This window comes from Culex quinquefasciatus, chromosome 3, assembly GCF_015732765.1.
Source record: "Culex quinquefasciatus strain JHB chromosome 3, VPISU_Cqui_1.0_pri_paternal, whole genome shotgun sequence".
NCBI lineage: Eukaryota > Metazoa > Arthropoda > Insecta > Diptera > Culicidae > Culex > Culex quinquefasciatus.
In genome coordinates, this window is record NC_051863.1 from 39,397,542 (window position 1) to 39,422,942 (window position 25,401).

The 25,401-nt window shown below is 34.8% G+C and overlaps 1 protein-coding gene across 2 annotated transcripts in view; it reads right to left on the reverse strand.

The window, feature by feature from the left end:
• Positions 1 to 4,778: 4,778 nt before the first annotated feature.
• Positions 4,779 to 25,401, reverse strand: part of LOC6045696 (connectin) — a 315,732-nt gene continuing 295,109 nt past the window's right edge. For both annotated transcript variants that reach the window (XM_038259856.1, XM_038259857.1), the window contains 2 exons: positions 24,824 to 25,040; positions 4,779 to 6,999 (listed from right to left, as the gene is read on the reverse strand). In XM_038259856.1, coding sequence (XP_038115784.1) covers positions 6,425 to 6,999; positions 24,824 to 25,040 — 792 coding nt within the window. In that variant the 3' untranslated portion in view covers positions 4,779 to 6,424. The remainder of the gene's footprint in view (positions 7,000 to 24,823; positions 25,041 to 25,401) is intronic.

The following is a 25,401-nucleotide window of genomic DNA, read 5'->3' on the forward strand; positions in this document are numbered from 1 at the left end:
TGCCTTTCGAGGAAACAACAGTCCTGGATGATATTTCGAAAGGTAGCATTGAATTTAATTTTAATTTGAAGTTTTGAAAAATTTATTTAAATATAAAAATCGATTTTTTTAACAGCGTAAATTTATTTGATTTTTTTAAATAGTTTTTTTCAATGTCAAACTACTTCTAGAAAACAATATTTCTGCACTTATAAATAAAAAATCATTCAATGATGTGTTATTCTACTCAGCTGAAACTATGAGGGTTTTTTTTACTGTTACTATCAATATTATCATTTATTTTCGTTTAAACAGATCTTGCCTTATAAGCGTTTAGTTGAAAAACTTTTGATCGAAAAATTGCATGTGTCCAATTTAAATCTTTTTAAACCTACCTGATCCAGCACTTGAAAAATATTTAATTACTGGTGCCGTTTCACTAGGCTTAGTGATTTTTCACGCTCAAAAATTGCAAATTTCACGGGGACCTCAATTTCAAAACACCGAATTTCACGCAAATTTCGCGGAACGTGAAAATTGTTAAAATAACTCTGAAAATCTTATCTTTAAATCATAGAAACTTTTTTTATGCTTCATTATATATTATTTAAATACACTAAAAACAATTTGAATAAATTTGAACCTAACACAAAAAAAAATCTCCTAATTTTCCAAAAAGATTCCACCTGGTTTATGGATGGGCTCTATATTTATTTTTAAACAAATTGTATGGCATGCGTATTCTTATTTATTGAACTGTTTTTTTTTACACTTGACTGAAAAGTTTTCGCGAATTTGTTTCATTTTTCTGAGTTTCATATCAAAGCAAGATTCAACAATCTTGTCCAGCCAAAATAAGTTCAATAATTTGATTTTTTGCGACATTTAGCATATTAAAAATAATATTATTTTTTTTATTCAAAATGACATTTTTAGCACTTGTTTTTTTTTTTTTTCTTGCTCTTGTTAATGCTTTAGTTATAGAAATAATTGTTCCAAAATGGATTATGATGCAACACACAGCTGAAAGGATTTCCAAAACTCTGTTATGAATTGCAAAAGAACTGATTGCATCTTGATTATTTACCAATAAATCCGAGTTGAATTGAAAAAAAATTTCAAAATGAAAAAAAAACAAAAAAGTATTTTTCCAACCAAATAATCAAATATCAAAATTAAACAGGACTCAGAAAAAAAGAAAAGTTTTTAAAAGTTGACTTCAAAGAAAAAAAATGCCCTTTATTTTAATTTAAATAAAACAAAGCTTGATTCTTTTAATTTCTTATGAAACTATACCTTTCAAATAAAATAGCAGTAACATTTTTATTTTAGCGAATGAAAATATTACTAAACCAACCTAAAGTAACCATCTCAAAGCCCTTTCTCAATCTGATACAAAGTGTTATACAAACAGGCTATCGTTTCCAATAAATTACAAATTAGGGGAACAGCATCTAATTCCAGCGTGCCTCTAATTTTGGCAGGTCAGAACTTTGACATTCAATTAGAGCTAATTAAAAGCGTTTTCAACTGAAATCGAGTGATAAATAGCTCAATAAGAAGTGAGCAAGCAAGTTTCTATCAAAAGTTTTGAAAAATTAGTTGTTTAAATAGTGAAAATTAGCAAACTGGATGGAGTTAGGAGCGAGGGCTTAGCCTGCCAAACATACGAGAATTTCCCCTACTAGCTAGTTTATAAAAATAAAAAATAAAAATTTGAACAATTCTTCAAATGGTTCATATCAAGCATTTCAATTGTAAACTAATAAAATTTACTTAAATAGTCTGTGTGGGTAAAATATTTATTATGTTGTTATTTTGAAAAAAAAATGAGAAAATTGATAAACTTCACGTTACGCCGTCTTCGAATTCGTCAAAAATCACTAACCCTATGTTAGTAATTTAACCAGGGTATTCACTCGCTTTCTACAGTATTTTATAAGATTATTTTTATTCTTAATTGAGTTTGATAAATCATTTTGAGAAAAATAGTTACAGTTTCACACAAACATAAAATTTCACGGGATTTCACGGAAAAAGCCAAATTGCACGGATTTCACGCTGTCCGCGAAATCGTGAAATTTCACTAACCCTACGTTTCACGAAACTTCCAATCAAAAAGTTGGGTTTTTACAATAAAAAGAACGAACTAATTTTCACAATTAAAAAAATAATACTTGATGTAATAATACCCACCCCCTTCAAAATCATCAAGAAAATTATACGACATTTTTGTTCAAAGCTTAAAAAATTCCAATTCAAATTTAAAAAAAAATATCTGCGCTAAGAATGAATTTAAGCGTGTGTTTGTGTTTATCCTTAAATCATTTGAATTTTCGATTTGGGTCATTCTCTGCCAACTCACACGAATTCGCGAAAAAAAGTTGGCCCAACCCCTCTTTGATTTCTGAAGTTTTTTTTAGTAAAATTTGACTCCAGCGTTTATGGCGTATTTAAAAAAAACGTTTTTTTTTTTCATCGAAAAAATACAATGGAAATTTATTACGGATAATATTTTTTTTTAACACTGGAACGCCCAACGCATATCCAACTTACACGGACGCCCAAGCCTCCCAATAAAGTTGGAACGGTAACTTCAACTCGCTGGTTCTCGGGCATAACTCAACCAATCGGGACGATTCTTGTTTCCAGGGATTTGTTAGAATGTCTAGATGATCCTAAAATTTTACAGAACTTGATTTGAACAAATCTGTAATTTCTGCGACCGAAAACATCGTTCCACCTTTTTTAAAACGACTGCCTCCGCGGAATTTTTGGCGAATTTTTTTTTACTCGCGAAAAAAAAGTTGGAACGATGTTTTTGATCGCAAACATTACAAATTTGATCAAATTAAGTTCTACAAAGTTCTAGAATAATCTAGACATCCTAACAAATCACTAAAAAGAAGAATCATCTTGATTGGTTGAGTTATGCCCAAGAAATATCGAGTTAAAGTTACCGTTCCAACTTTTTTGGAGCCTTGGGCGATGGAATGTTAATTGGCTCAAACCTTGTGGGGGGCCTTTCCTTTGACCAAAGAAGCCATTTTGTGTCTTTGATTCACCCAAACAAGTCTCCAAACAATTTTTGCAGCTATCCTTATAAAAACGGTATGTAATCATTCGAAAATTTGTAATTTTTGAAAGAATTTTCTGATCAATTAGGTGTCTTCGGCAATGTTGTAGTTATTTATAAGGACTGCTCAGAAAAAGATAGATACACGGAAAAAAATCTTGCTTTTTTTATACATTTTTTTCATATTTGCAGTTTTATAAATTTTTAAAAATAGTGACCATTTCTGGAAATATTTTTTTAAAGTTCAAAAAAAGCTATAAAATTTTCAAAGATAGATTGGATCCCTGAAAAAGAAAAAGGAAAAATGAAGTTTTATAAGTCTAACCCAAACAACTCTTGTCTCAGCAACTAATATATCAGCAACTTATGGTCCGGTTTTCAATGTTAAAAAATTAAACATTTTTGAAATTTTCCGATCTTTCCGAAAAAAATATTTTCTTTATTTGTTAATCAAGACTTACATTTCAAAAGGATCGGTTTTGGTCTCCAAAAACAAATCAAAAAATCTCAAGAATAAAAAAAAAACTTAGTTTTTAGACGGATTTTTTTGTGAAAAAAGCTTATTAAAAATCGGCATGATTTTTTTTTCGTGTACATATTCTTTTCTTAATAGTTCTCATCAATACCTTCAACTTTGCCGAAGAGACTAAATTGAGCAGATAATTCCTTTAAAAGTCACAGGTATTTGAATATTTACATTACATTTTTGTATGGAATGCTGACATGGTCATAAGGAAGGCCTCCACAAAGTTTGAGCTATATCAAAAAATTAAAATATTCGAAACCGGCCGATTTCGTTGATAATTGCTCATGTGTATTTTTCAGTGTTCCCTAAGCCCCAAGCCTAAGCCATCGGCTCGGCTAGGTTCATTTTTCTGGCTCAGGTTCACACCACACGTCGGCAAACATCGTCGGCTCAGGCTCACCGAGCGCCGTGAGCCATGGTTCATTTGGTTCAAATCAGGCAAGCTAGCCAAAATTAACCATTGGCTTGAACCAGGCTTGAACCTGATCAAAGAATGTAAGGCTAAACGGTGAGCTCTGTTAGACCGTAACACTGTGCAACCCGAAATCTACTACTCCGTAATATTTGTTACACCGTAACATTGTTCCACCGTAATATTCGTAACGAATGTTACGGTGTAACGAATGTTACGGTGTAATGAATGTTACGGTGTAATGAATGTTACGGTGTAGAAAAGTAACAAAGTTACGGTGTAACAAAGTAACAAAGTTACGGTGTAACAAAGTTACGGTGTAACAAAGTTACGGTGTAACAAAGTTACGGTGTAACAAAGTTACGGTGTAACAAAGTTACGGTGTAACAAAGTTACGGTGTAACAAAGTTACGGTGTAACAAAGTTACGGTGTAACAAAGTTACGGTGTAACAAAGTTACGGTGTAACAAAGTTACGGTGTAACAAAGTTACGGTGTAACAAAGTTACGGTGTAACAAAGTTACGGTGTAACAAAGTTACGGTGTAACAAAGTTACGGTGTAACAAAGTTACGGTGTAACAAAGTTACGGTGTAACAAAGTTACGGTGTAACAAAGTTACGGTGTAACAAAGTTACGGTGTAACAAAGTTACGGTGTAACAAAGTTACGGTGTAACAAAGTTACGGTGTAACAAAGTTACGGTGTAACAAAGTTACGGTGTAACCATATTACGGTGTAACGAATGTTGCAGAGTAACCATTGTCGTAACATTTGTTACACCGTAATATCCGTTACACCGTAATATGATTACACCGTAACATTGTTACAACGTAACATTTTTACACCGTATCATTCGATACACTGTAACATTGTTACATCATTAATGTGTTACACGTTAGCATGGTTGCACCTTAACACTATGCATAGGTCATGGTTTTCATTAGCCTGGTTAGCCTGGCTTAAGCCATGGTTCATGGTTCACTGAACCTGGATTGAACCACAAAGGGAGGTTTAAGCCGAACCAATTTTATTGCTGAACCTAGCCTAACCGGTTCATTTGGGAACTCTGGTATTTTTTAATCCAAAGAAATTGTTATATTTTGTGTTTTTTTTTTGTTTATTTTCAGGTATATTTTTGAGAGAGTATTTGAGAGAGATTTTAAAGAGAAACGTTTTGAAAACGTTACTTTTTATTGTTATCCTTTGTTTCGTCGTTCTTGGTTGCTGTGAGTTACCTTGAACGGCCATGATCACACGGAGGAAAAAGAGTTCCCAAAATCGTGAACAAGCGTTCATGAATTTGGGAACCACAAACAAAGTGTTGAAATGTCATGGTACGTTTTTCAAAAACGTGTTGCCAGACGTGGAAGGTTAGGCACTCGCTCGAGGGTTAATAAAATTTGATGCTCGCACTTTTTCCCGCTATCTCGCTCAAAGAAGAAGACCCATTAATAGGCTAATATTTTATTTATATTCATGGTCGAAACTGGGTGGCTCGCCTTAGGGGGGTGATTGTGGTGTGGGTTTTATTTTTTATTAGACTTTCATTCATTTTGCATCGATTGGTTTTTTTCTGGAAGTGGAAGCTTGAAACACAGCTTAAACGTAAGCTGGCAATATTGGACCAATAATAATCAACATCATGGTTATTCACTTCAACAAGCAGCACAAATAAATGTCGATCCCCTCAAATTCATTGCAAATGCTCAACCTGCACCGCAAATCAATGCAAACCCCTAGAACCACACCTTCACTGACAGAAACAATCACGACTGCAATCAATCAAGCACCGGAGCAAAAAGAAAGGGCAAACTTCAATGAACGATCGTACCGCATCTCAATTCCCTGCATAGCTGTGGACCTGATGGTGCCCGGGGAACGGAGAAAAAGGTGCTTGCTGGGAAATGCAAATGCTTCAATTTGGTACCAATTTACCAAATGACTGAACCGTTTACAGGTGAGTAAAATCAAGAGGAGAACTGTTGCGAGGAGCTGTTTGAGCAAAAGAATTGATTGGTTTTACGGAAAACTCTTTTTTGCTTGAACAATGGCTACTTTAGAGAGGAAAAAAAGGAATAGATGTAGCTAGTTGCAGGGTAGCAATTTTTCAAAGAAAAATAAGCATGTTATACACACCTCATTTGTTCTGAATTTATTACGACATTTCTCATAAAAGATTGAATAATAAGTTTTAAAAGCAATTCATTAGACCTACCATCAACACACAACAATGTCAGCATTTCACCGTGGGAGAAGTTTGGATGCAATTTTCTTAAAGTTCTGACGGGTTTCAGTGGGGGGTTTTTAATTGTTTAAAAAAGTTTATCTACCTCACTTTACTGCTCTCCTCGCTCACCAATCTACTAGTATTTCTCGGGGTTTTGTAATCCCACTGTGATTACCACCACTTACAGAAGCCTCAAGCTTTAAGCTAACACTTAACTAGCGCAGAAACCGTCACCACTAGCAGCACGACTACTAGCCCTTGTGACCCCCAACTCCGGAGTCGTCCCGCGGAACTGGACGTGACCCCGCCGACCGACGATCGCCAGCCCATGTCGATGCCGATGGATTCCCGCGACAGCGGCAACTCGGTCGGTTCGTCCAGCTCCTTGGTGCACGGCAGCAGGTCCTGCTTGCGTAACTTCATCAGCGTAAAGACCTGCTGGCCGGCAGCATTCAGCGGAGCCTTCGGAGCGTACGGGTCCGGCCGGTGAACCGGCTGCACTCCGTACCCAACGCCGTGCTGCGGCTTTCCGTGGTCCAGATGGTCCAAGCCGCCGTAATCGGTGCTGTCGTCGTACCCGAGGATGTCGTGCGGCCGCGATAGATCGCTCAGCTGGTGCTGGACCGAGATCGGAATTGGGCCGCCGCGGTTGTCTGTGGTGCCCTTCAGCTCGTACAGACACTCGAGCTGGCGCAGGGTGTGCCGCAGGTCGTCGTTTTTGGTCGTGTTGGCCAGGTCGAACAGCCACGCGAGCCGGCAGTCGCAGATTAGTTTGTTTTCTGGAAGAAGAGAGAAAGAGTGGAAAAGAAGATGTTGAAAATATTTTCGAAAAAAAGTGCATAACTAAAATCAACATTTTCTGATATGCTCAAAAATTAGGCAATATTCAACAGGGAATGGTAACAGATTATGTGTCCAAAATAATGTGTAATATTGCATCAGAAACTGTTAAATTTTCATCAGGTTTACATTTTTACACTTTCTTAGGTAAAATTACTCAAAAAAGAGGAAATATTCAACCTCATATTTTTTTTCTGTGTAGCATTAAAAATTCAATATCTGGTAAGCTAAAATTACAAATAAAATCAATATATGAAAACTCTTGTAAAATTGACTCAGCTCTACAATAAATTTGGAGGGTATCATTTTGGAAGGTTCAATAAATCCTTTTACAAGAAGCAATTTTTCCACGATCAGACTGAAAAAGTGAGATTACACCAGAAAAGAGGTAAAAAATTGGTTCAGTCCTCACTTTGCGCAAAGCGATTCAATTTTCCATAGAAATTCGAAGTGGAAAAACTTTTTTTTTAATTTGATAATTGAAAAATCCACGTTTCACGCTATATCATGCTATAGCAAAGAGTGTCCAGGGCGTTCGTGGATATACAATGTCCCCATCCCAGAGGGTCCCGGAGTACCAAATCTTCTTAGCATTGTGCTCCCAACGAATACAACCAAAACTCGGAGCGTATGGCGGTGTGTCCCCACACTTCTTCCTTCCCTGTCGATTCAGAATTGTGTTGTTGTTCGAACACTCTGTGCTCAAACTCAACCCACTTCAAAACGAATCATGTCTCTGCGATACGCAGTAGGCCTGGCCGCTTTAACGCTTGTGATGTTTCAGTGCATTCTAATGCAATGGCGCACTACAAATCTAGATTAAAGGTTCAAATGGTGTGTTATTTTACCCTTTTTTCTGGTGTAATCTCACTTTTTTCAGTCTGAATCGTGGTAAAATTACAACCTTGAACTTTCCAAAATTACACCTGTCAAATTTACACAATTGTTTACTGAGTTGCTTACCACGGCGGTAGACCCACCGGTCTGAAGCGGTTCTCGGGTGACCCAGAATATCTCAATAAGTTGCAATAAGAAGCAGTCTGGGTAGGTAACGATTCCTAAATCTTAAAGTTTCGACTTGTTTCTATTGTGAGTCTCGTGCACGCACGATTCAAACAGATTAAAACAAAAACCGTCATGTTTCAACTATGCCTAGTCATATCAGAACTGCTAGTTTCGTCGAATGAAGTCAAGAAAATCAAAATGCATAATACACCATATTCTTGTTTTACGCAGAGCAATTCCAGCTCAAATCAGGAATTTTCCTGGTACTTTTGTACCCGACCCTCTCTGATTTCAATGAAACTTTGTAGACATGTTATCCTCGGTCTATATAAGCCATTTTTGTGTGTATGGAGCCAATAGTACTCGAGAATAACATTTGAGAAGGGCGTAAGGTAATTACATATTTTTGTATTTTGCAATTTAAAAACTACTGTATCTCGAAGCCGTTGCATCGGATCAAAAAGTGGTCAAAGACAAACTTGTAGGAAATTGGACGGGCTTTTTGATAAAAATACACTGAAACAAAAATACACGCACTGAAGCAGTCTGGGTACACAAAAAATCATGGTAATATTTCATCTGGGAAGGAGTACATCTTTTATGTCAGAAAAAAGGTGTAATTTTACCTCTGGAAATGTGTAATTTTACCACTTTTTCAGTCTAAATTTAGGTAAAATTATATCATAAAAGTGGTAATATTCAACCTTCCAAAATTACAGCTTCCAAATTTACATTATTTTGTGCTGTGTAGGATCCGTAGTCAAAATCTTGAAGTTTCGACTTATATTTTTGGTAAGCCTCAAAATTCCCGGAAGTTTAGGATGGACTAGAACATCCCAGATGTTGCAAAACTATGCTTACATGCTTAAATAACATTACTATTCAAAATACAAGTGATACATTTGGAAAACTTTCCGAAACATTGCGAAATCCCGAAGATTCTTAATTTAAGTCATATTCTCGTATGAGTCATGGACATTATTTTTTTAAGTCATGTCTTAAAAAAAGTTGCGTAAATCGAGAATCGTTTAAAAAGTCACAAGAATATGGTGTATAATATCGATTTCATGAGTGTTATTCGAAAGTGCTAAAATACGATTTTTTATACATTTTTACCAAAAATACTCAGACTTCAACAGTTGGTTATACTTTTATAAAAAATCCGCCCATTGTCCTTTGTTTTTCCTTGATCGTAAAAACAAATCTATGAAATGAAATGATGGGAAAATAAGTTTGTGATGAAAATGTTTAAAAAAAATTTAAAATTGTAAAAAAAGGTAAAAAAAAAATTACTAAGGCTTTTATGAACACATATAGAGAATATGTTTTTTTTTCTCAAAAAAATGGATTGAAAACAAAATTTTGTATTAATTCTAGTTAAACTGGATGTTTTATTTATAAAAAAATATAACATTGAAATATTGGTACAATGGCATTGATTTTTTAAATTAATAGTCAAATTCCACACAAATGATAAAAATATCTAGATAAAAACTGATCTTCACAAAAAATTCCAGATATTTTGTTTTTTGTTTTTTTTTTAATTTCAAATAAACTTGTTCTGTGAGCAGTTCTCTACGGAATCGGTCTTTTTTCTTTAATTTTAATTTTTGTATTTTTTAATCCGGCTGAAACTTTTTTGGTGCCTTCGGTATGCCCAAAGAAGCCATTTTGCATCATTAGTTTGTCCATATAATTTTCCATACAAATTTGGCAGCTGTTCATACAAAAATGATATGTGAAAATTCAAAAATTTGTATCTTTTGAAGGAATTTTTTGATCGAGTTGGTGTCTTCGGCAAAGTTGTAGGTATGGATATGGACTACACTGAAAAAAAAATTTTTCAGCTTCATTTTTCGATGTAAAATCGAATTTGCAATCAAAAAGTACTTAAGTGAATTTTTGATAAAGTGCACCGTTTTCAAGTTATAGCCATTTTTAGATAACTTTTTTGAAAATAGTCGCAGTTTTTCAATTTTTTAAAATTAGTGCCCATGTTTGCCCACCTTTGAAAAAAATATTTTTGAAAAGCTGAGAAAATTCTCTATATTTTGCTTTATTGAACTTTGTTGATGCGACCCATAGTTGCTGAGATATTGCTATGCAAAGGCTAAAAAACAGGAAAATTGATGTTTTCTAAGTCTCACCCAAACAACCCAACATTTTCTTATGTCGATATCTCAGCAACTATAGGTCTGATTTACAATGTTGAAACATGAAACATTCGTGAAATTTTCCGATCTTTTCGAAAAAAGTATTTTCAAAAATTTAAAATCAAGACTAACATTTCAAATGGGCGTAAAATTGAATGTTTGGCCCGTTTAAAATGTAAGTCTTGATTTTAAATTTTTGAAAATATTTTTTTCGAAAAGATCGGAAAATTTCACGAATGTTTCATGTTTTAACATTGTAAATCGGACCTATAGTTGCTGAGATATCGACATTAGAAAATGGTGGGTTGTTTGGGTGAGACTTAGGGAGCGTTCTTTAATTACGTAACGCAGTAGGGGGGGAGGGCGGTGGGTCGGAAGCCGTGTTACGCTCCATACAAAATTTTTAAAATTTGTATGGAAATTTTGTTACGAGGGTGGGGAGGGGGTCTAAAAGTCCGATTTTTCGCGTTATGTAATAAAAGAACGCTCCCTTAGAAAACATCAATTTTCCTGTTTTTTAGCCTTTGCATAGCAATATCTCAGCAACTATGGGTCGCATCAACAAAGTTCAATAAAGCAAAATATAGAGAATTTTCTCAGCTTTTCAAAAATATTTTTTTCAAAGGTGGGCAAACATGGCCACTAATTTTAAAAAATGAAAAACTGCGACAATTTTCAAAAAAGTTACCTAAAAATGGCTATAACTTGAAAACGGTGCACTTTATCAAAAATTCACTAATGTACTTTTTGATTGCAAATTCGATTTTACATCGAAAAAAATGAAGTTGAAAAATTTTTGCGACCGATATTTCGATTTTTTGAAAAAATCAGTATTGATTCAAAAAATCATAACTCGGTCAAAGATTTTTTGCCCATCCTGGAAATTTCTGAAAAGTTGGCATTTTATGTCCTCTAAAACATATCAAAAAATAATAAAAATTAAAAATAGTGTTTTTTTGCAAATCAAGTTTTAGTGACAAAAAGTTAAATAAAAAATCACCAAAAAAATTTTTACCGTGTATCATTTTTTTCAGTGTAGTCCATATCCATACCTACAACTTTGTCGAAGACACCAACTCGATCACAAAATTCCTTCAAAAGATACAGATTTTTGAATTTTCACATATCATTTTTGTATGGACAGCTGCAAAATTTGTATGGAAAATTATATGGACAAACTAATGATGCAAAATGGCTTCTTTGGGCATACTGAAGGCACCAAAAAAGTTTCAGCCGGATTAAAAAATACAAAAAAAAAATCGAATGACTGAAAACTCAGAGCATTGCTCCTGTGCTTTTTCTTGTTCAGCTAATGCCGAGAGACAAAATCTTTCATAATTGACAGTTTTAAAAAATTATTCTCAAAATCTTAAATAAAATTTAACTAAATTATGTGCGACAACATTTATGATTATTTTTCAAGAAATTTATATTTCTGTTACTTTAATTTTTGTTTCAGATTCTGGAAAAGTTGGAAAATAAAAAGTTGATACTGAGTGGCCACCCTGTTATCATGCAACATTTCTGGAGCAACATTTGAAAGGGGCGGTACGACATTGCTCTTACGGCCTTACATTACACGCGTTTAAATGGGACGTGTATATCCAACTCGGTAAACCTCGTTGGATTAATGTACGACTCGTGCTGAAAAAATCTTCCTTTTGCAACTTGTTGTATAAACTACTATTTCGATCACGATGACATTTTCAACACAGTTTTCGAAAAATCATATTTTTATCTGAAAAATTGGCAACACTACCGAATTGAACATTGCTAAAAAGAGGGACAAACTATTCCAAAAACCTGTGCCTCCCTTCGTCAAAACAATATCCCACTGATCAAAAGCGTTTATTTTCGCATCATCGAACGATTTCAGCTCTCACCCCGCCGCGGAGGTGTTCATTTGCGAACAATTTAGTGATGCCTTTCTCAGCCCTCACTTTTTGTAGAGGTTCAATTTTCGCCCACTTCCCAGCAGTGTGCCCAGTGTGCCCCCAATTAAACTTTGACCGCCCTCATCTGGTGCAGCAAGTTTCCTATTTTAGTTTTTTTGCGGGCGAAAACGTTTTTATAGTTTCAAGCTCTCGATTTTTGCCGATCAGCGCGCGTGTGGTGGAGTTTGGGGAAAATATGATTGATTTTGGGGGAGGTTTTTCCGGGGATCGAACGTTCATCCCTCCAATCAAGTTTTTATCAGCGATAACAGCTGGGAGTTTGAAGGGAAAAAGCTCTCCTGCTCGTGCCATATAATTTGATTGAGTCACTTAGTGGGGTTGAAGAATATAAAAAAAATGAATTTTAGTAAATCACTCACAAAATGAAGAACTGAGAAAATTATGTTTTTTTGAAAAAGAAAAAAAACAGATTTTAACAATAATTTGTGAAAACAAAATGAAAAGAGAACATCCAACATGGAATTTCCGCTAATGAAATTTTAAATTTGTGCGAGCATTGACGACGGGCGACTGAAGTTTCGACAGCGCAAAGACCCTTGATTGATGGGCGATTTTTCACTTTTTGCCGCCCCCATTCTCCGGTGCGGTTAATGACGGGAAAAGGCTAAAATTGAAAGCGAGCGAATTTCTGACTGGATTTTACCTGCCACAATTTGGGGGAGGAGGAAAAAAAGAATAAGAGGGTGTTTGTAAGTTACGTTGCGGTTTTAGACGCTAACATGAGAGAGGGGAAAAAGTTTAATTAAGTGCGCGATTTGTGAAAGACCCACTGACCGCTCCGCAGTCAGCTGCAGTGTGTTGCAAAATGGAAAAGTTTTAAGTGGTTTTAGACTGCTGGTTAATGTTGATTGATGATCGATCGGGTTCGACGCGCAAACGAGAAGTTATGCCATAATGGATTATTACAGTCGATCAGAGATTTTTTTCGTTAATTTTCATATAAAACCGCAACAAACATTTTGCTCCGTTTTTTCTGCAACTTTTTTTTAAATTACATAAAATTGCAAAATTTTGACAATGACATAACATCAATGTTTTAATTAATTCAACGTTGAAATATGACTTTACACTACTTATTTACTGATAAAGTATTCACCGAAAATGATGCTGAAAAAAAGTATTCGATGAAAACTCTTGAATCCACTAAGCTTTTCCTTGCATCTTCTTCTCAAGACTGTTTTCTGTTAATTTCCCCTAGCCGAGAACAATGGCGCAAAACCCAGACGAAAATCCATTGAGCTTTCCCTCCCAACACATTCCAGGAAGTGCAAGTAAGAAAAACAACTTGTACCGCCCCCGCACGCGGCTATCACGAACGTAATAATTCTTTCGTTGTTGTTGGTGGCCGCTAGGGCCGCCTTTTTTTTCGTTGAGCTGCTTCTTCCAAGTTAAATTGCAAATTATTTATTTACGCAACCGGCACGGGGGCCAAAAATGTACTTGAGTACCTAATAACAACTTTGCGCTCCCTCCTTGGTGCAAGTAGAAGCAACGGCAGCACCCCAAAGATACATCTCAACTCGACGCAGTCGTGCTATGTTGTCGCACGTTGCTTTTTGACGTTGCGGGAAAAAACGGGTTTTAATAACAAACACGTCCGGTTTGGTTGATTGCTGGAGTCCCGAGTTATAATTTCAAATGTTTACGGTAGTCGGGCATGTACGTGTGTCAAACGTGTTCTGACCTGACATCCCTTTGGCCAGTTGTCGTACGTACACCAATTTTCAGGGTGTGTCAAGATAGCACGACAAGATTGAAACTTATTTTATATGCAGAATGACTTAAATGCATGGAGTTTATTTTTAAGATTTTCATTTAATATGATTTAAAGCGAATTTTTGGTATTTGTGAAGGTCAAAAGGTGGGGATTTGTGAGCTGCACAAAATAAACTCAATTTGGCCCAAAATGCACGTGCGACAAGTAAGCACGACAGCGACAAACTGGGAGATAAAAAAAATGAAGATGAAATGAGGAGAACACTGATGAAATGGTCAGATTTTGTTGGTTCGAAGGGAAGAGTTTTTCCTAAAAATTAAATTTTAAAATAAAAAAAAAACAATTTTGAAACCATTTAGGTTTTTTAGGTTTAGTGATGTGATAAAAAATATCATATTTTTGGCAGGTTGACCACTCGCTCCTAACTTTGTCCAATTAGCTGATTTCAATATTTGATTAACTTATTTTCTAAACATTTTAATAGAAACTTGTTTGTTGATTTCCTATTAAGCTGTTGATCACTCGATTTCAGTTGAAAACGCTTTTTATGAGATGTTATAATAATTATTCTTATTATTAATTATTGAGCGTCAAAGTTAGTTTTCGAGATTCAGCCCTTTTAAAATGAAATTTTACAATAAGAAATAAATACGATTTCATTATTTCAAAGAATATACAATGATGGATTTTGCTTTATATGAATACAAAAAATACAGCCGTTCTAAACTATTATTTCCGACTTTTTTTAAGAAAATCTTTGTAATTGGTGTGACAAAGTCGAAAAACAGTATCTCAAATCGGCGAAAAATCAATTTTTCAACCATTTTTTGACCTTTTAAAAGAATTGGAAAGAAGAACTCTTAAAATTTTAGAAAATGTATGGGTTGAAGTTTTACTTGTTTTATGTGACTTACCAATGTTTTTAAAAATGTAATTTTTAGGGGTAAACTTTGGCTGTGTTTTTTACTAACATTTCCAATATTTTAAGTAAAAAGAAGTATGCAGTAATTTTTCCAGTGTCCCAGACTATGCCTCTACGATTTCTTTTTGTATTATGAAAAAAATAGATACACAACATGTAATGATCGGAGGTGGTAGAATAGCCCAAATACTACTAAAACAAAATAAATGCAAATTAAATTACTAAAAATGAAACAAGAAAAACATAGAACAAGAGAAGTAAAATATTTCCTAGAAAAAAAAATGCTTAAAATGACCTCCTGAACACGGGAAAAATAAAAATATTCGTCAAAAAAATTCGTCATTAGAGGGCAGAGATGCCACTTGTTTTTTTTTAAATGTCTGTAAAAAAGTCTGTGTATGTATGTGCATTTGTCTAAAATTCAAATATATCAATTCACAGTCATTGGAATCCATCAGAAATTGCGTTTTTAAGCATTTGAAGACTAACGAAATTAGTTTCGACAAAAAAGATTACAAAATAATAATTTAATGAAGTTTTTTTTAAAAAGTCTGTGCACCTCAAAAAATGTCTGACACAAGCTCAAAAGTCTGTGAAACACAGACAAATCTGTGTATCTGGCATCCCTGGTAGAGGGTTAACCAAAACTAACAGAATAGAAAAGTAATACTTTTCGATACAATGACTGAAAATGTGTATTTTTAGCGCTGAAATTTGTGTACTTGTAGCGAATAGTGTTACTTTTCAATTATTATATTATATTTGACAGATGAAAATTAATGCAACTGAAAATGGGTAATTCTCCGCCAACTCACACAGCAGTTGCCCCGACCCCTCTTCGATTTGCGTGAAACTTTGTCCTAAGGGGTAACTTTTGTCCCTGATCACGAATCCGAGGTCCGTTTTTTGATATCTCGTGACGGAGGGGCGGTACGACCCTTCCATTTTGAACATGTGAAAAAGAGGTTTTTCAATAATTTGCAGCCTGAAACGGTGATAAGATAGAAATTTGGTGTCAAAGGGACTTTTGTGTAAAATTAGACGCCCAATTTGATGGCGTACTCAGAATTCCGAATAAACGTATTTTTCATCGAAAAAAACACTAAAAAAGTTTTAAAATTCTCCCATTTTCCGTTACTCGACTGTAAAAATTTTGGAACATGTCATTTTATGGCAAATTTAATGTACTTTTCGAATCTACATTGACCCAGAAGGGTCATTTTTCATTAGAACAAAATTTTTCATTTTACAATTTCGTGTTTTTCTAACTTTGCAGGGTTATTTTTTAGAGTGTAACAATGTTCTACAAAGTTGTAGAGCAGACAATTACAAAAAAATTGATATATAGACATAAGGGGTTTGCTTATAAACATCACGAGTTATCGCGATTTTACGAAAAAAAGTTTTGAAAAAGTTGGTCGTCATCGATCATGGCCGTTCATGGTCACCCGCGACAGACACGGACGACGAAACAAAGAGAAACGCAAAAAGTAACTTTTTCAAAACTTTTTTTCGTAAAATCGCGATAACTCGTGATGTTTATAAGCAAACCCCTTATGTCTGTATATCAAATTTTTTGTAATTGTCTGCTCTACAACTTTGTAGAACATTGTTACACTCTAAAAAAGAACCCTGCAAAGTTAGAAAAAACACGAAATTGTAAAATGAAAAATTTTGTTCTAAATGAAAAAATGACCCTTCTGGGTCAATGTAGATTCGAAAAGTACATTAAATTTCCCATAATATGACATGTTCCAAAAAATTTTACAGTCGAGTAACGGAAAATGGGAGAATTTTAAAACTTTTAGTGTTTTTTCAATGAAAATACGTTTATTCGGAATTCTGAGTACGCCATCAAATCGGGCGTCTAATTTTACATAAAAGTCCCTTTGACACCAAATTTCTATCTCATCACCGTTTCAGGCTGCAAATTGTTGAAAAACACCTCTTTTTCGCATGTTCAAAAATGGAAGGTCGTACCGCCCCTCCGTCACGAGATATCAAAAAACGGACCTCGGATTCGTGATCAGGGACAAAAGTTACCCCTTAGGACAAAGTTTCACGCAAATCGAAGAGGGGTCGGGGCAACTTTTCCCGATTTCGTGTGAGTTGGTAGAGAATTACCCAAATAGGGTACGTTATCCATTAGTGGACCCCTTTCCTATACGGAGAAAAAAGAGTTCCCAAAATCGTGAACAAGCGTTCATGAAAATGGGAACCACGAACAAAGTGTTCAAATTTCATGGTACATTTTTCAAAATCGTACCATGGGATTTGAACACTTTATTCGAGGTTCACGATTTTGGGAACTTTTTTTTCTCCGTGTACAGTGGACCCTCTGAAGGGTTTTTGATTAAAAAAAAAATCAATAAAATCACAATTTCAAGCGTGTTGTTGTCTGCAAATCTTTTATTTGGCATGTTCAGCATCATGTAAAACAATGTTGACTGACATTGAATTGGCACTTTCACCAAAAATAAGGGTTTTAAGTGCGACATCTGAAATCAGTCATGGCCACTAGCATTTTCACAACAAAACAGCGTTTCTATTTCATGATTGAATTAACAAATTTTTTTTGACTTCTAATTTAACTTCAGTAAGTCAAAATAATGTAAGTTTAATTAATGATATCAAAATAAAGCGAAAAACTCCTCATTTTCGAGCAAAAATTAGAGGGGTCCAATATAGGACAACAAAAATCTTAACTTTTCCAAAAGTGGACCCCTGATAATTTAACCTTCATATATGGAGAAAACTGTGTATTTAAGCAAAAGTTTTTCTTAAACATACAATAAATGCTTGTTATAATCAACCTAATTGCATATTTTTTTCAATTATGAGTATAAATATAGCTGTTTTCACGTTAATAATTTCAAAAATGCTAAAGCCGTAAGAATTTATAATTAATAAAAAACTATAGTTAATTGTACTAAAGTGAAGAATCATAATAAAAGTTTGAAATGATATTTTATAATAATAAATTAATAACAAAACATTTTTTGAAAATAAACATGCGTAGTTTTATCAGCAACTGTAAACAAATCTATTGTTTTTGTTTCGGTCAACTATTTATATAATTAATATGGAAAAATGTGCATCGAAATAACTTTTTTTACTCATTTTAATGTTTGCAGTAGTTTTTGAAACGTTTTTTTCTGATCTTTTTCGGAAATAAATGTGTTAAAATGTCTGTTAGGTTTTTTTTGTTGTTTTAAGCCAAATTTGTTAACAAAACATATTTGTTTATGATGAAAAGTGAGCAAAATCCATATTTTATTCATTATATCTATCATTTAACCTCCACCATGCATCAAAGCACCAAATATCGGTTAAATTTGGTATAAAAATAATAGTTTTCCTATAGTGGACCCGGGTGCACAATCGGATTATGGACCCGGGTCCACTATAGGAAAAGGGGGTCCATAACAGGTTTTGTACAAAGGGTTATGAAAAAGTGCTTAAAATATTGAAAACTTGTGAAAAATGCGCGTCGGCTCTACTAGGGTGTCCACTAATGGTTAAAATGCCCTACATGAAATGAATGAAGCTAAATATTTAAAAAGAGAGGTATTTTTTTTGTAAAAAACAATCTAAAACTAGGCAATCAAGAGTAAAAAGATTATTTTGAAACAAATCTGTTAATTTTGAAAAAATGTAGTTTTACACGTGCTCACGAGCAATGTTTGCTCCCAGGCAAAATAAAAACAAGCCACCATCCTTTATTTCTTTTATTTTCATTTCCCCGAAATTCCGTGGATCCGCACTTGAGATAAAAAGAAATGACAGCACGGGCAAAAGGTCGAGATGGAGGTAGAGCAAACGAGTTCTCGGGAACTACACCACCAGCCGAGCGCGTGTTTTCCACCCTCTCACTAAAGTGGGCTTGTTTGGAGGAGGGAGTTCCAAAGTAACCCCACCTCGAGCAAACATATCTTGGGGCTAGAGGGCAGGAGGTGGCAAGCAACGTTTCTTATCCTTTGTTCGGCAACACATTTTTTTCCAGCGAATCCTCGCTTTTCCACCGAGGCCACTTTCGCGGAGCTTTTCTCCCGAAACTCTTGAAGGTGTTTTGGCTTTTGTTTGAAGAGGGCGCGGGGAGGAGCTTGGAGATATAAAGAAAGTAGATTTTCCACGAAATCATTAAACTTGAAAAGTATACAAACAAATCATTGTCAACTTTAAAAATAAGTGACCGAAACAAAAATATGCTGCAATTCTTTTAATCCAAAAGGTGAATTGATCAACAGCAACGTTTTCTCCAACATCTCTAGGAAATTAATAAAAGAAGGCAGTTTAGGTGCTTCTGTTTTCCGAATCGTACTTTTACTCCGTCTCGGTGTATCTTCCTTGCGGGAAAAGCTCATGAAGAGGACAGTGGGAGGGGATGGTGAGGAAGCTGAGGTTTCACACCCCCGCCCTTCTTTTCTCCAACCAACAGAAATAAACGAAGGAAATATCCCCTCTGCTCCCCTGTCAGAGTGTCAGAGTTCAGTGCGGAAAAAAAACGTGAGTAGGAGGAGGGTGACACGTGTTGGGGGTCTTGTAAAAAATGTAAATGATAAAAATTTCAAAATTGTTTTATTGTCTGTGTTTTATGCCGTGTAACCTGGTGACTTTTATTGTGTTCCGAAAAAGATCCACCATCCGCTACCGCCGGTCTCTCTGCCGCTGGGAGTTTTTTTTTCCACTTTTTTGGGTTGATTGTGAAACAAAAGAATAAAAAGCATAATTATGGCGGAGTGAAATTCGTTTTCAGAACTCAGTCGGAGTGATGTAATTTGAATTCAATTCTCATGTACTGCTCGCGCTGTGATCATTAAAATTTCATTTCCCCGGGAGTTCATTATCGTGTTTCCTCACGTGTTGAGATTTAAAAAAGAACGCGCTTTGTATTTCCCATGAAATTCAGGAGACAAATCGATATCCGAGCTGTTGTAAAGATTTTTTTATCGATTTTCCTGTCTTGTATGGCCTTCTGTAGTAACGAAACGGCCTATTTGTCATTACCTAAGCAAGATTGATGAATAGATCAAATATTCAACATTAAATAATGTCGAAAAGTACTTCTTTCAAGCACTATCTTGAAATTCACTATAGAAACGGATGGAAAAGTAAGTACCTTCAAAGCGGAATAGCTATATAAAATATAAAGCTATATAAACAAAGTTACTGAACTGACTTTAACTCGTTTATTGGCGATCATCTCAGCTATAAAATTCTGCATAATTGTTGGAATGTTGTATGACTAGCGCTTCGAAACTGTATTTGGCAACAGTTGAAGACTCCTCAATTTAATATTTCGTCGCCGTCGTGCTAACTTGTCGTGCGTGAGTAAGTTAAGAATGCTATTTTGTGCCTCACCTTTTGACCTTCACAGATCCTCAAAATCCGATGTCAATCCTGAGATATTCAACGATATCCGAAAAAACACTCAATCTTGTCGTGCTATCTTGAAAATTTATGTAAGTGCGACAACTGGCCAAAGGGATTTCAGGTCAGAATGCGTTTGACGCACGTACAAGTTAGACAACCTTAAACATTTGTAATTATAACTCGGGACTCCATCAACCAACTTCAACCAAACTTCGGGACAATGCACACAATGGTCAGCCAAACAAAACGTGTTTGTTATTGTTTACATTGCGTGCTTTCGTTTTTGTTTATTCAAGGTCAAAAATCAAAACGCGTTTTTCTCGGTACGTCGAAATGGCGGGTGCGACAAGATAGCACGACGACGTTGATTTAATTGTGATTGATGAAAAAAAAAGTGAACAGTAGTTTATGCAACAAGTTGCAAAACATCAAAACAGCACGAGTCTTACATTTATCCAACGATCAAGTTTTGCAACAAGTTGCATGCAACATTTTTTGCAATTCCGAAAAACGCTGTTTGAATAAAATTTTATGTCAATCATTTTAAGCAAATCTAAATATACCGTTCAAAACAAAAAATTTGAAAAATGTTACTTTTCGATAAAAGTGTTGAAAAGTTCAATTATTAAATTTTCATTCTGTTATTTTTGATAGTGAAAAGTAGGCCGTTTCGCTTCTCCAAAAGGACTGGAAAAGTTGATAGTTTCGCAGCGGAATTGAAAAACGTTTTTTTTTTTGCAATTCCGTCGTGAAACTACTTACTTTTCCTGTCATTCTCGAACGACGAAATAGCCTACTTTTCTGTACCAAAAATAACAGAATCGAATAGCAACACTTTTCAAAATAAATGATGAAAAGTTCTACTTTTCAGCACTGAAATGGGTGCTAATTTAGAGCAATTCCCTATGAAAACTAAATGATTCGAAAAATGTTCTCCGATCGGGCACAACGTTTTCTGGGGGTTCTTTGGTCGAAATAATTAAACTTTTTTTTTGCCCTGCGCCTCAAAAAATTGGCACTTTCGTCGATTTTCGCAATTGCCACATTTTTCAACAAAACATTACTCCGCACCGTTACAACCGATTTAAGCGGTCTTGGATGCAATTGAAAGGTGTTTACTTGGACTATCAAATAAAAAAAGTATTAACAAGTTTCAAAAATCAAGCCTATAATTTGAACAATTCCTTAGAAAATTGCGTGTATGAATTATAAAAGAATTGAAGGTCTCGATTTACACGTTACCGAATTATTATTATTTTTTTTTTTTTGAAAATAAAAACTGGCTTTTTTGGGTACTGAAATTTCCGTAATTAAAAGACCCAACATATGATACGGAAAAATACAGGTCATCACTGAAATTTTCGAGGAATCCGATAATAAAAAATCAGATACAGTATTTGAAGATTTCATACAACCTTTTGAAGTGTCATGATAGATTTTTGAAACTTTGAACTATTTTTGCTTAAAAGCCTTAAAAGTTTATTCATTGGCGACACGTTGAATCCGTTAAAATGGCACGGAGTTAAATATATTTGTTTCAAAAAAGGTTTTTTTTTATTGTGAAAATCGTCGAACAAGGCAATTTTCGGACCACCCTAACATGACATTTCGGATAATGCTATTTTGTAAGGAGTTGCTGTGTGATAATTTTTAAAATTTTGAAATTGAAATTAAAATTTTGAAATTGAAATTAAAATTTTGAAATTGAAATTAAAATTTTGAAATTAAAACCACAAATTTGGTCATATTTACCAATTGCAAATTACAATAAGCAAATTTCATACAATTACAAAAAAAAATCGAAACACAAACCCAATCATCATCAGTAGCACCAGCAGCAGTCGCTCGTATAACGCCCGAATGAGTGGGAGAATGAGTTTCGCTCGAAGGTAGATTTCCCGTGATGGAAATTAAAGTTTTAATGAACGGAATCCCGTGGCAACACGAAAGACACACACTGGTGTGGGTTTTTGCGCAGAAGATGGGTTTCGTTAAGCTCAGCTGGAATTTAAATGATTTTTTTTAATGCGAGCTGATTTTCAGTTATATCTTGGGCAAAACTCGATCAACAATGTGTTCTTATTGATAAATTTAATCCAATTTATCCATATTTATAAAGGGTTTGTTGTTTGTTTGTTGTTTGTTGTTTGTTGTTTGTTGTTTGTTGTTTGTTGTTTGTTGTTTGTTGTTTGTTGTTTGTTGTTTGTTGTTTGTTGTTTGTTGTTTGTTGTTTGTTGTTTGTTGTTTGTTGTTTGTTGTTTGTTGTTTGTTGTTTGTTGTTTGTTGTTTGTTGTTTGTTGTTTGTTGTTTGTTGTTTGTTGTTTGTTGTTTGTTGTTTGTTGTTTGTTGTTTGTTGTTTGTTGTTTGTTGTTTGTTGTTTGTTGTTTGTTGTTTGTTGTTTGTTGTTTGTTGTTTGTTGTTTGTTGTTTGTTGTTTGTTGTTTGTTGTTTGTTGTTTGTTGTTTGTTGTTTGTTGTTTGTTGTTTGTTGTTTGTTGTTTGTTGTTTGTTGTTTGTTGTTTGTTGTTTGTTGTTTGTTGTTTGTTGTTTGTTGTTTGTTGTTTGTTGTTTGTTGTTTGTTGTTTGTTGTTTGTTGTTTGTTGTTTGTTGTTTGTTGTTTGTTGTTTGTTGTTTGTTGTTTGTTGTTTGTTGTTTGTTGTTTGTTGTTTGTTGTTTGTTGTTTGTTGTTTGTTGTTTGTTGTTTGTTGTTTGTTGTTTGTTGTTTGTTGTTTGTTGTTTGTTGTTTGTTGTTTGTTGTTTGTTGTTTGTTGTTTGTTGTTTGTTGTTTGTTGTTTGTTGTTTGTTGTTTGTTGTTTGTTGTTTGTTGTTTGTTGTTTGTTGTTTGTTGTTTGTTGTTTGTTGTTTGTTGTTTGTTGTTTGTTGTTTGTTGTTTGTTGTTTGTTGTTTGTTGTTTGTTGTTTGTTGTTTGTTGTTTGTTGTTTGTTGTTTGTTGTTTGTTGTTTGTTGTTTGTTGTTTGTTGTTTGTTGTTTGTTGTTTGTTGTTTGTTGTTTGTTGTTTGTTGTTTGTTGTTTGTTGTTTGTTGTTTGTTGTTTGTTGTTTGTTGTTTGTTGTTTGTTGTTTGTTGTTTGTTGTTTGTTGTTTGTTGTTTGTTGTTTGTTGTTTGTTGTTTGTTGTTTGTTGTTTGTTGTTTGTTGTTTGTTGTTTGTTGTTTGTTGTTTGTTGTTTGTTGTTTGTTGTTTGTTGTTTGTTGTTTGTTGTTTGTTGTTTGTTGTTTGTTGTTTGTTGTTTGTTGTTTGTTGTTTGTTGTTTGTTGTTTGTTGTTTGTTGTTTGTTGTTTGTTGTTTGTTGTTTGTTGTTTGTTGTTTGTTGTTTGTTGTCTGTTGTTTGCAAGTTTTTATACTATTGAATACTTTATTTGTTCTCATGGTCAGTTTTTTGTAAGAAATATTTGCTTATCAAAACATCTTCATATTAAAGTTGAAGTAATTTAAGAAAGACAAAAGACTCAAAACAAATATACCCAGAAGAAGCAGAACTGAACAAAAAACCTGGGCCGGAAAATTAACTTCACACCTCAGTTCCGGTGGTAGCAGAATGAGAAAAAATACGAAAAAAATAATCAAACTCTGACTGACTGCTTAGAGAAAGCAAATTCTACTCCACGCCAAAAATGGCCACCCTTCTCAGAATCCACCGGAGAAGAAGTGGGTACGCCACCGTTCTGCATATTGTATGAATAAGGGTCCGGAAAGTGGGTCCTTTTTTTCTCGTTGGATGCAACGGTTGACTTTAGGCAGCCACCCCAAATGGATGTTCCATCGAAGTGAGTAAACGAAAGGGGTGTTGGGACGCTGAAATGGTGTTGATGAATTTTTGAAACATTTTTTTTCTGCTTTGTCTCAGTCGTTGGAAATGCAAATCGTTGTTGGCTGAAGTGCAGTGTAAATAATTTATAATTGGAACGAAAGGAGCTTTGTCAGATAATCGAAATTGAGCTTTCTTAGGAGCTTTTGTTGATGAATAATTATCATTCGAATATATTTTATTAGTTTTGTTCTTATGAAAACAATCAGTTTGGTTTGTATTCAATTATTTTTGTGGGATTAAGAAAATTACGTATTAATGTTGAATTTACAATAGAATCTCAAAGCCAATCAAATCTTAAAGCTTCACTTTAAACTCCCCTTGCTCAAAGTACATAAACACTTGAGAAGTTCCTTCTTCTTCTTCTTCCTCTGTTTGGCAACACTGCTGTCATCGCTGTCTTTCAACACGTGGCGACGAGCCTTAAGCAAAACACGCAATGAAAAGAAGAAGAAGAAAAAAAGATCTCAAAACAAAAGAAAGCAACCATTACAGTTAACAGTTCTTTGGAAAAAAAATCTCCTTCGCTGGCTGGCCAGACCCCGGCCACTCCCCGAGGGCGTTTGCTCCCTCTGCGGAATCCGGCGTTCCCGTCCGGGCTTCCGGTGCTTTTCATCGCGGCGCCATTTTAATTGGTGCGAAGTTTGAGCGTTTTTCTTCCACCGAGTTTTGTTGACGGGAGGGGGATTTTTCTTCTTTGGCGAAGGACGATTTAAAGTTTGTGTCAGCGAGCAATTTAGTGTTCACTTTATCTAATTTATGGTTTTTGTTTAAATTTTTTGGAATCACACTTGAAATAACAATATAATCTTACCTTTAAGCAGCAACTCCACGGTGCTGTTGACCAGGTTGTCCATCAGCGGTAGAAAATTGTTGTACGTGATAGTCTGGAGCAGGTTCGAGTTCAGGTTGAGTCGCAGAATGGCCGGCACGCCGGTGAAGATGCCCCGCTCGAGCCGCGCCAGCCGGTTCTGTTCCAGGTTGAGCCGGCGCAGGTTGTTCAGGCCGTCAAAAGCGCGCGCGGAAAGTTTCTGGAACGGTGAAAAGATTTAAAAGTATGTTATTACTGCTTCAAATATGAGATACAATGCAAAATGCATTTTCGTTGTTAATAATGATTGAAACAATTTGTATACAACAAGCAGCAACAAAATCAAAAGTGCGCTCATTTTGGCTCGAATTTGGCATCGGAGTGCCTTGGCCAAAAAAAATATAGGGTGGTCCAAAAAAGCATTTTTTATCAATTTTCGAAGAAAAATACACAATTTTCTTTAAATAATTTTTCCGGAACTACCGTCAGTGGGGGTGACTATGGGTCAAAAAACGAAACACCTCTCGAAATTTCTTAATAACAAAAACAATTTAAATAACATCGAGAATCTTTTAACGTAG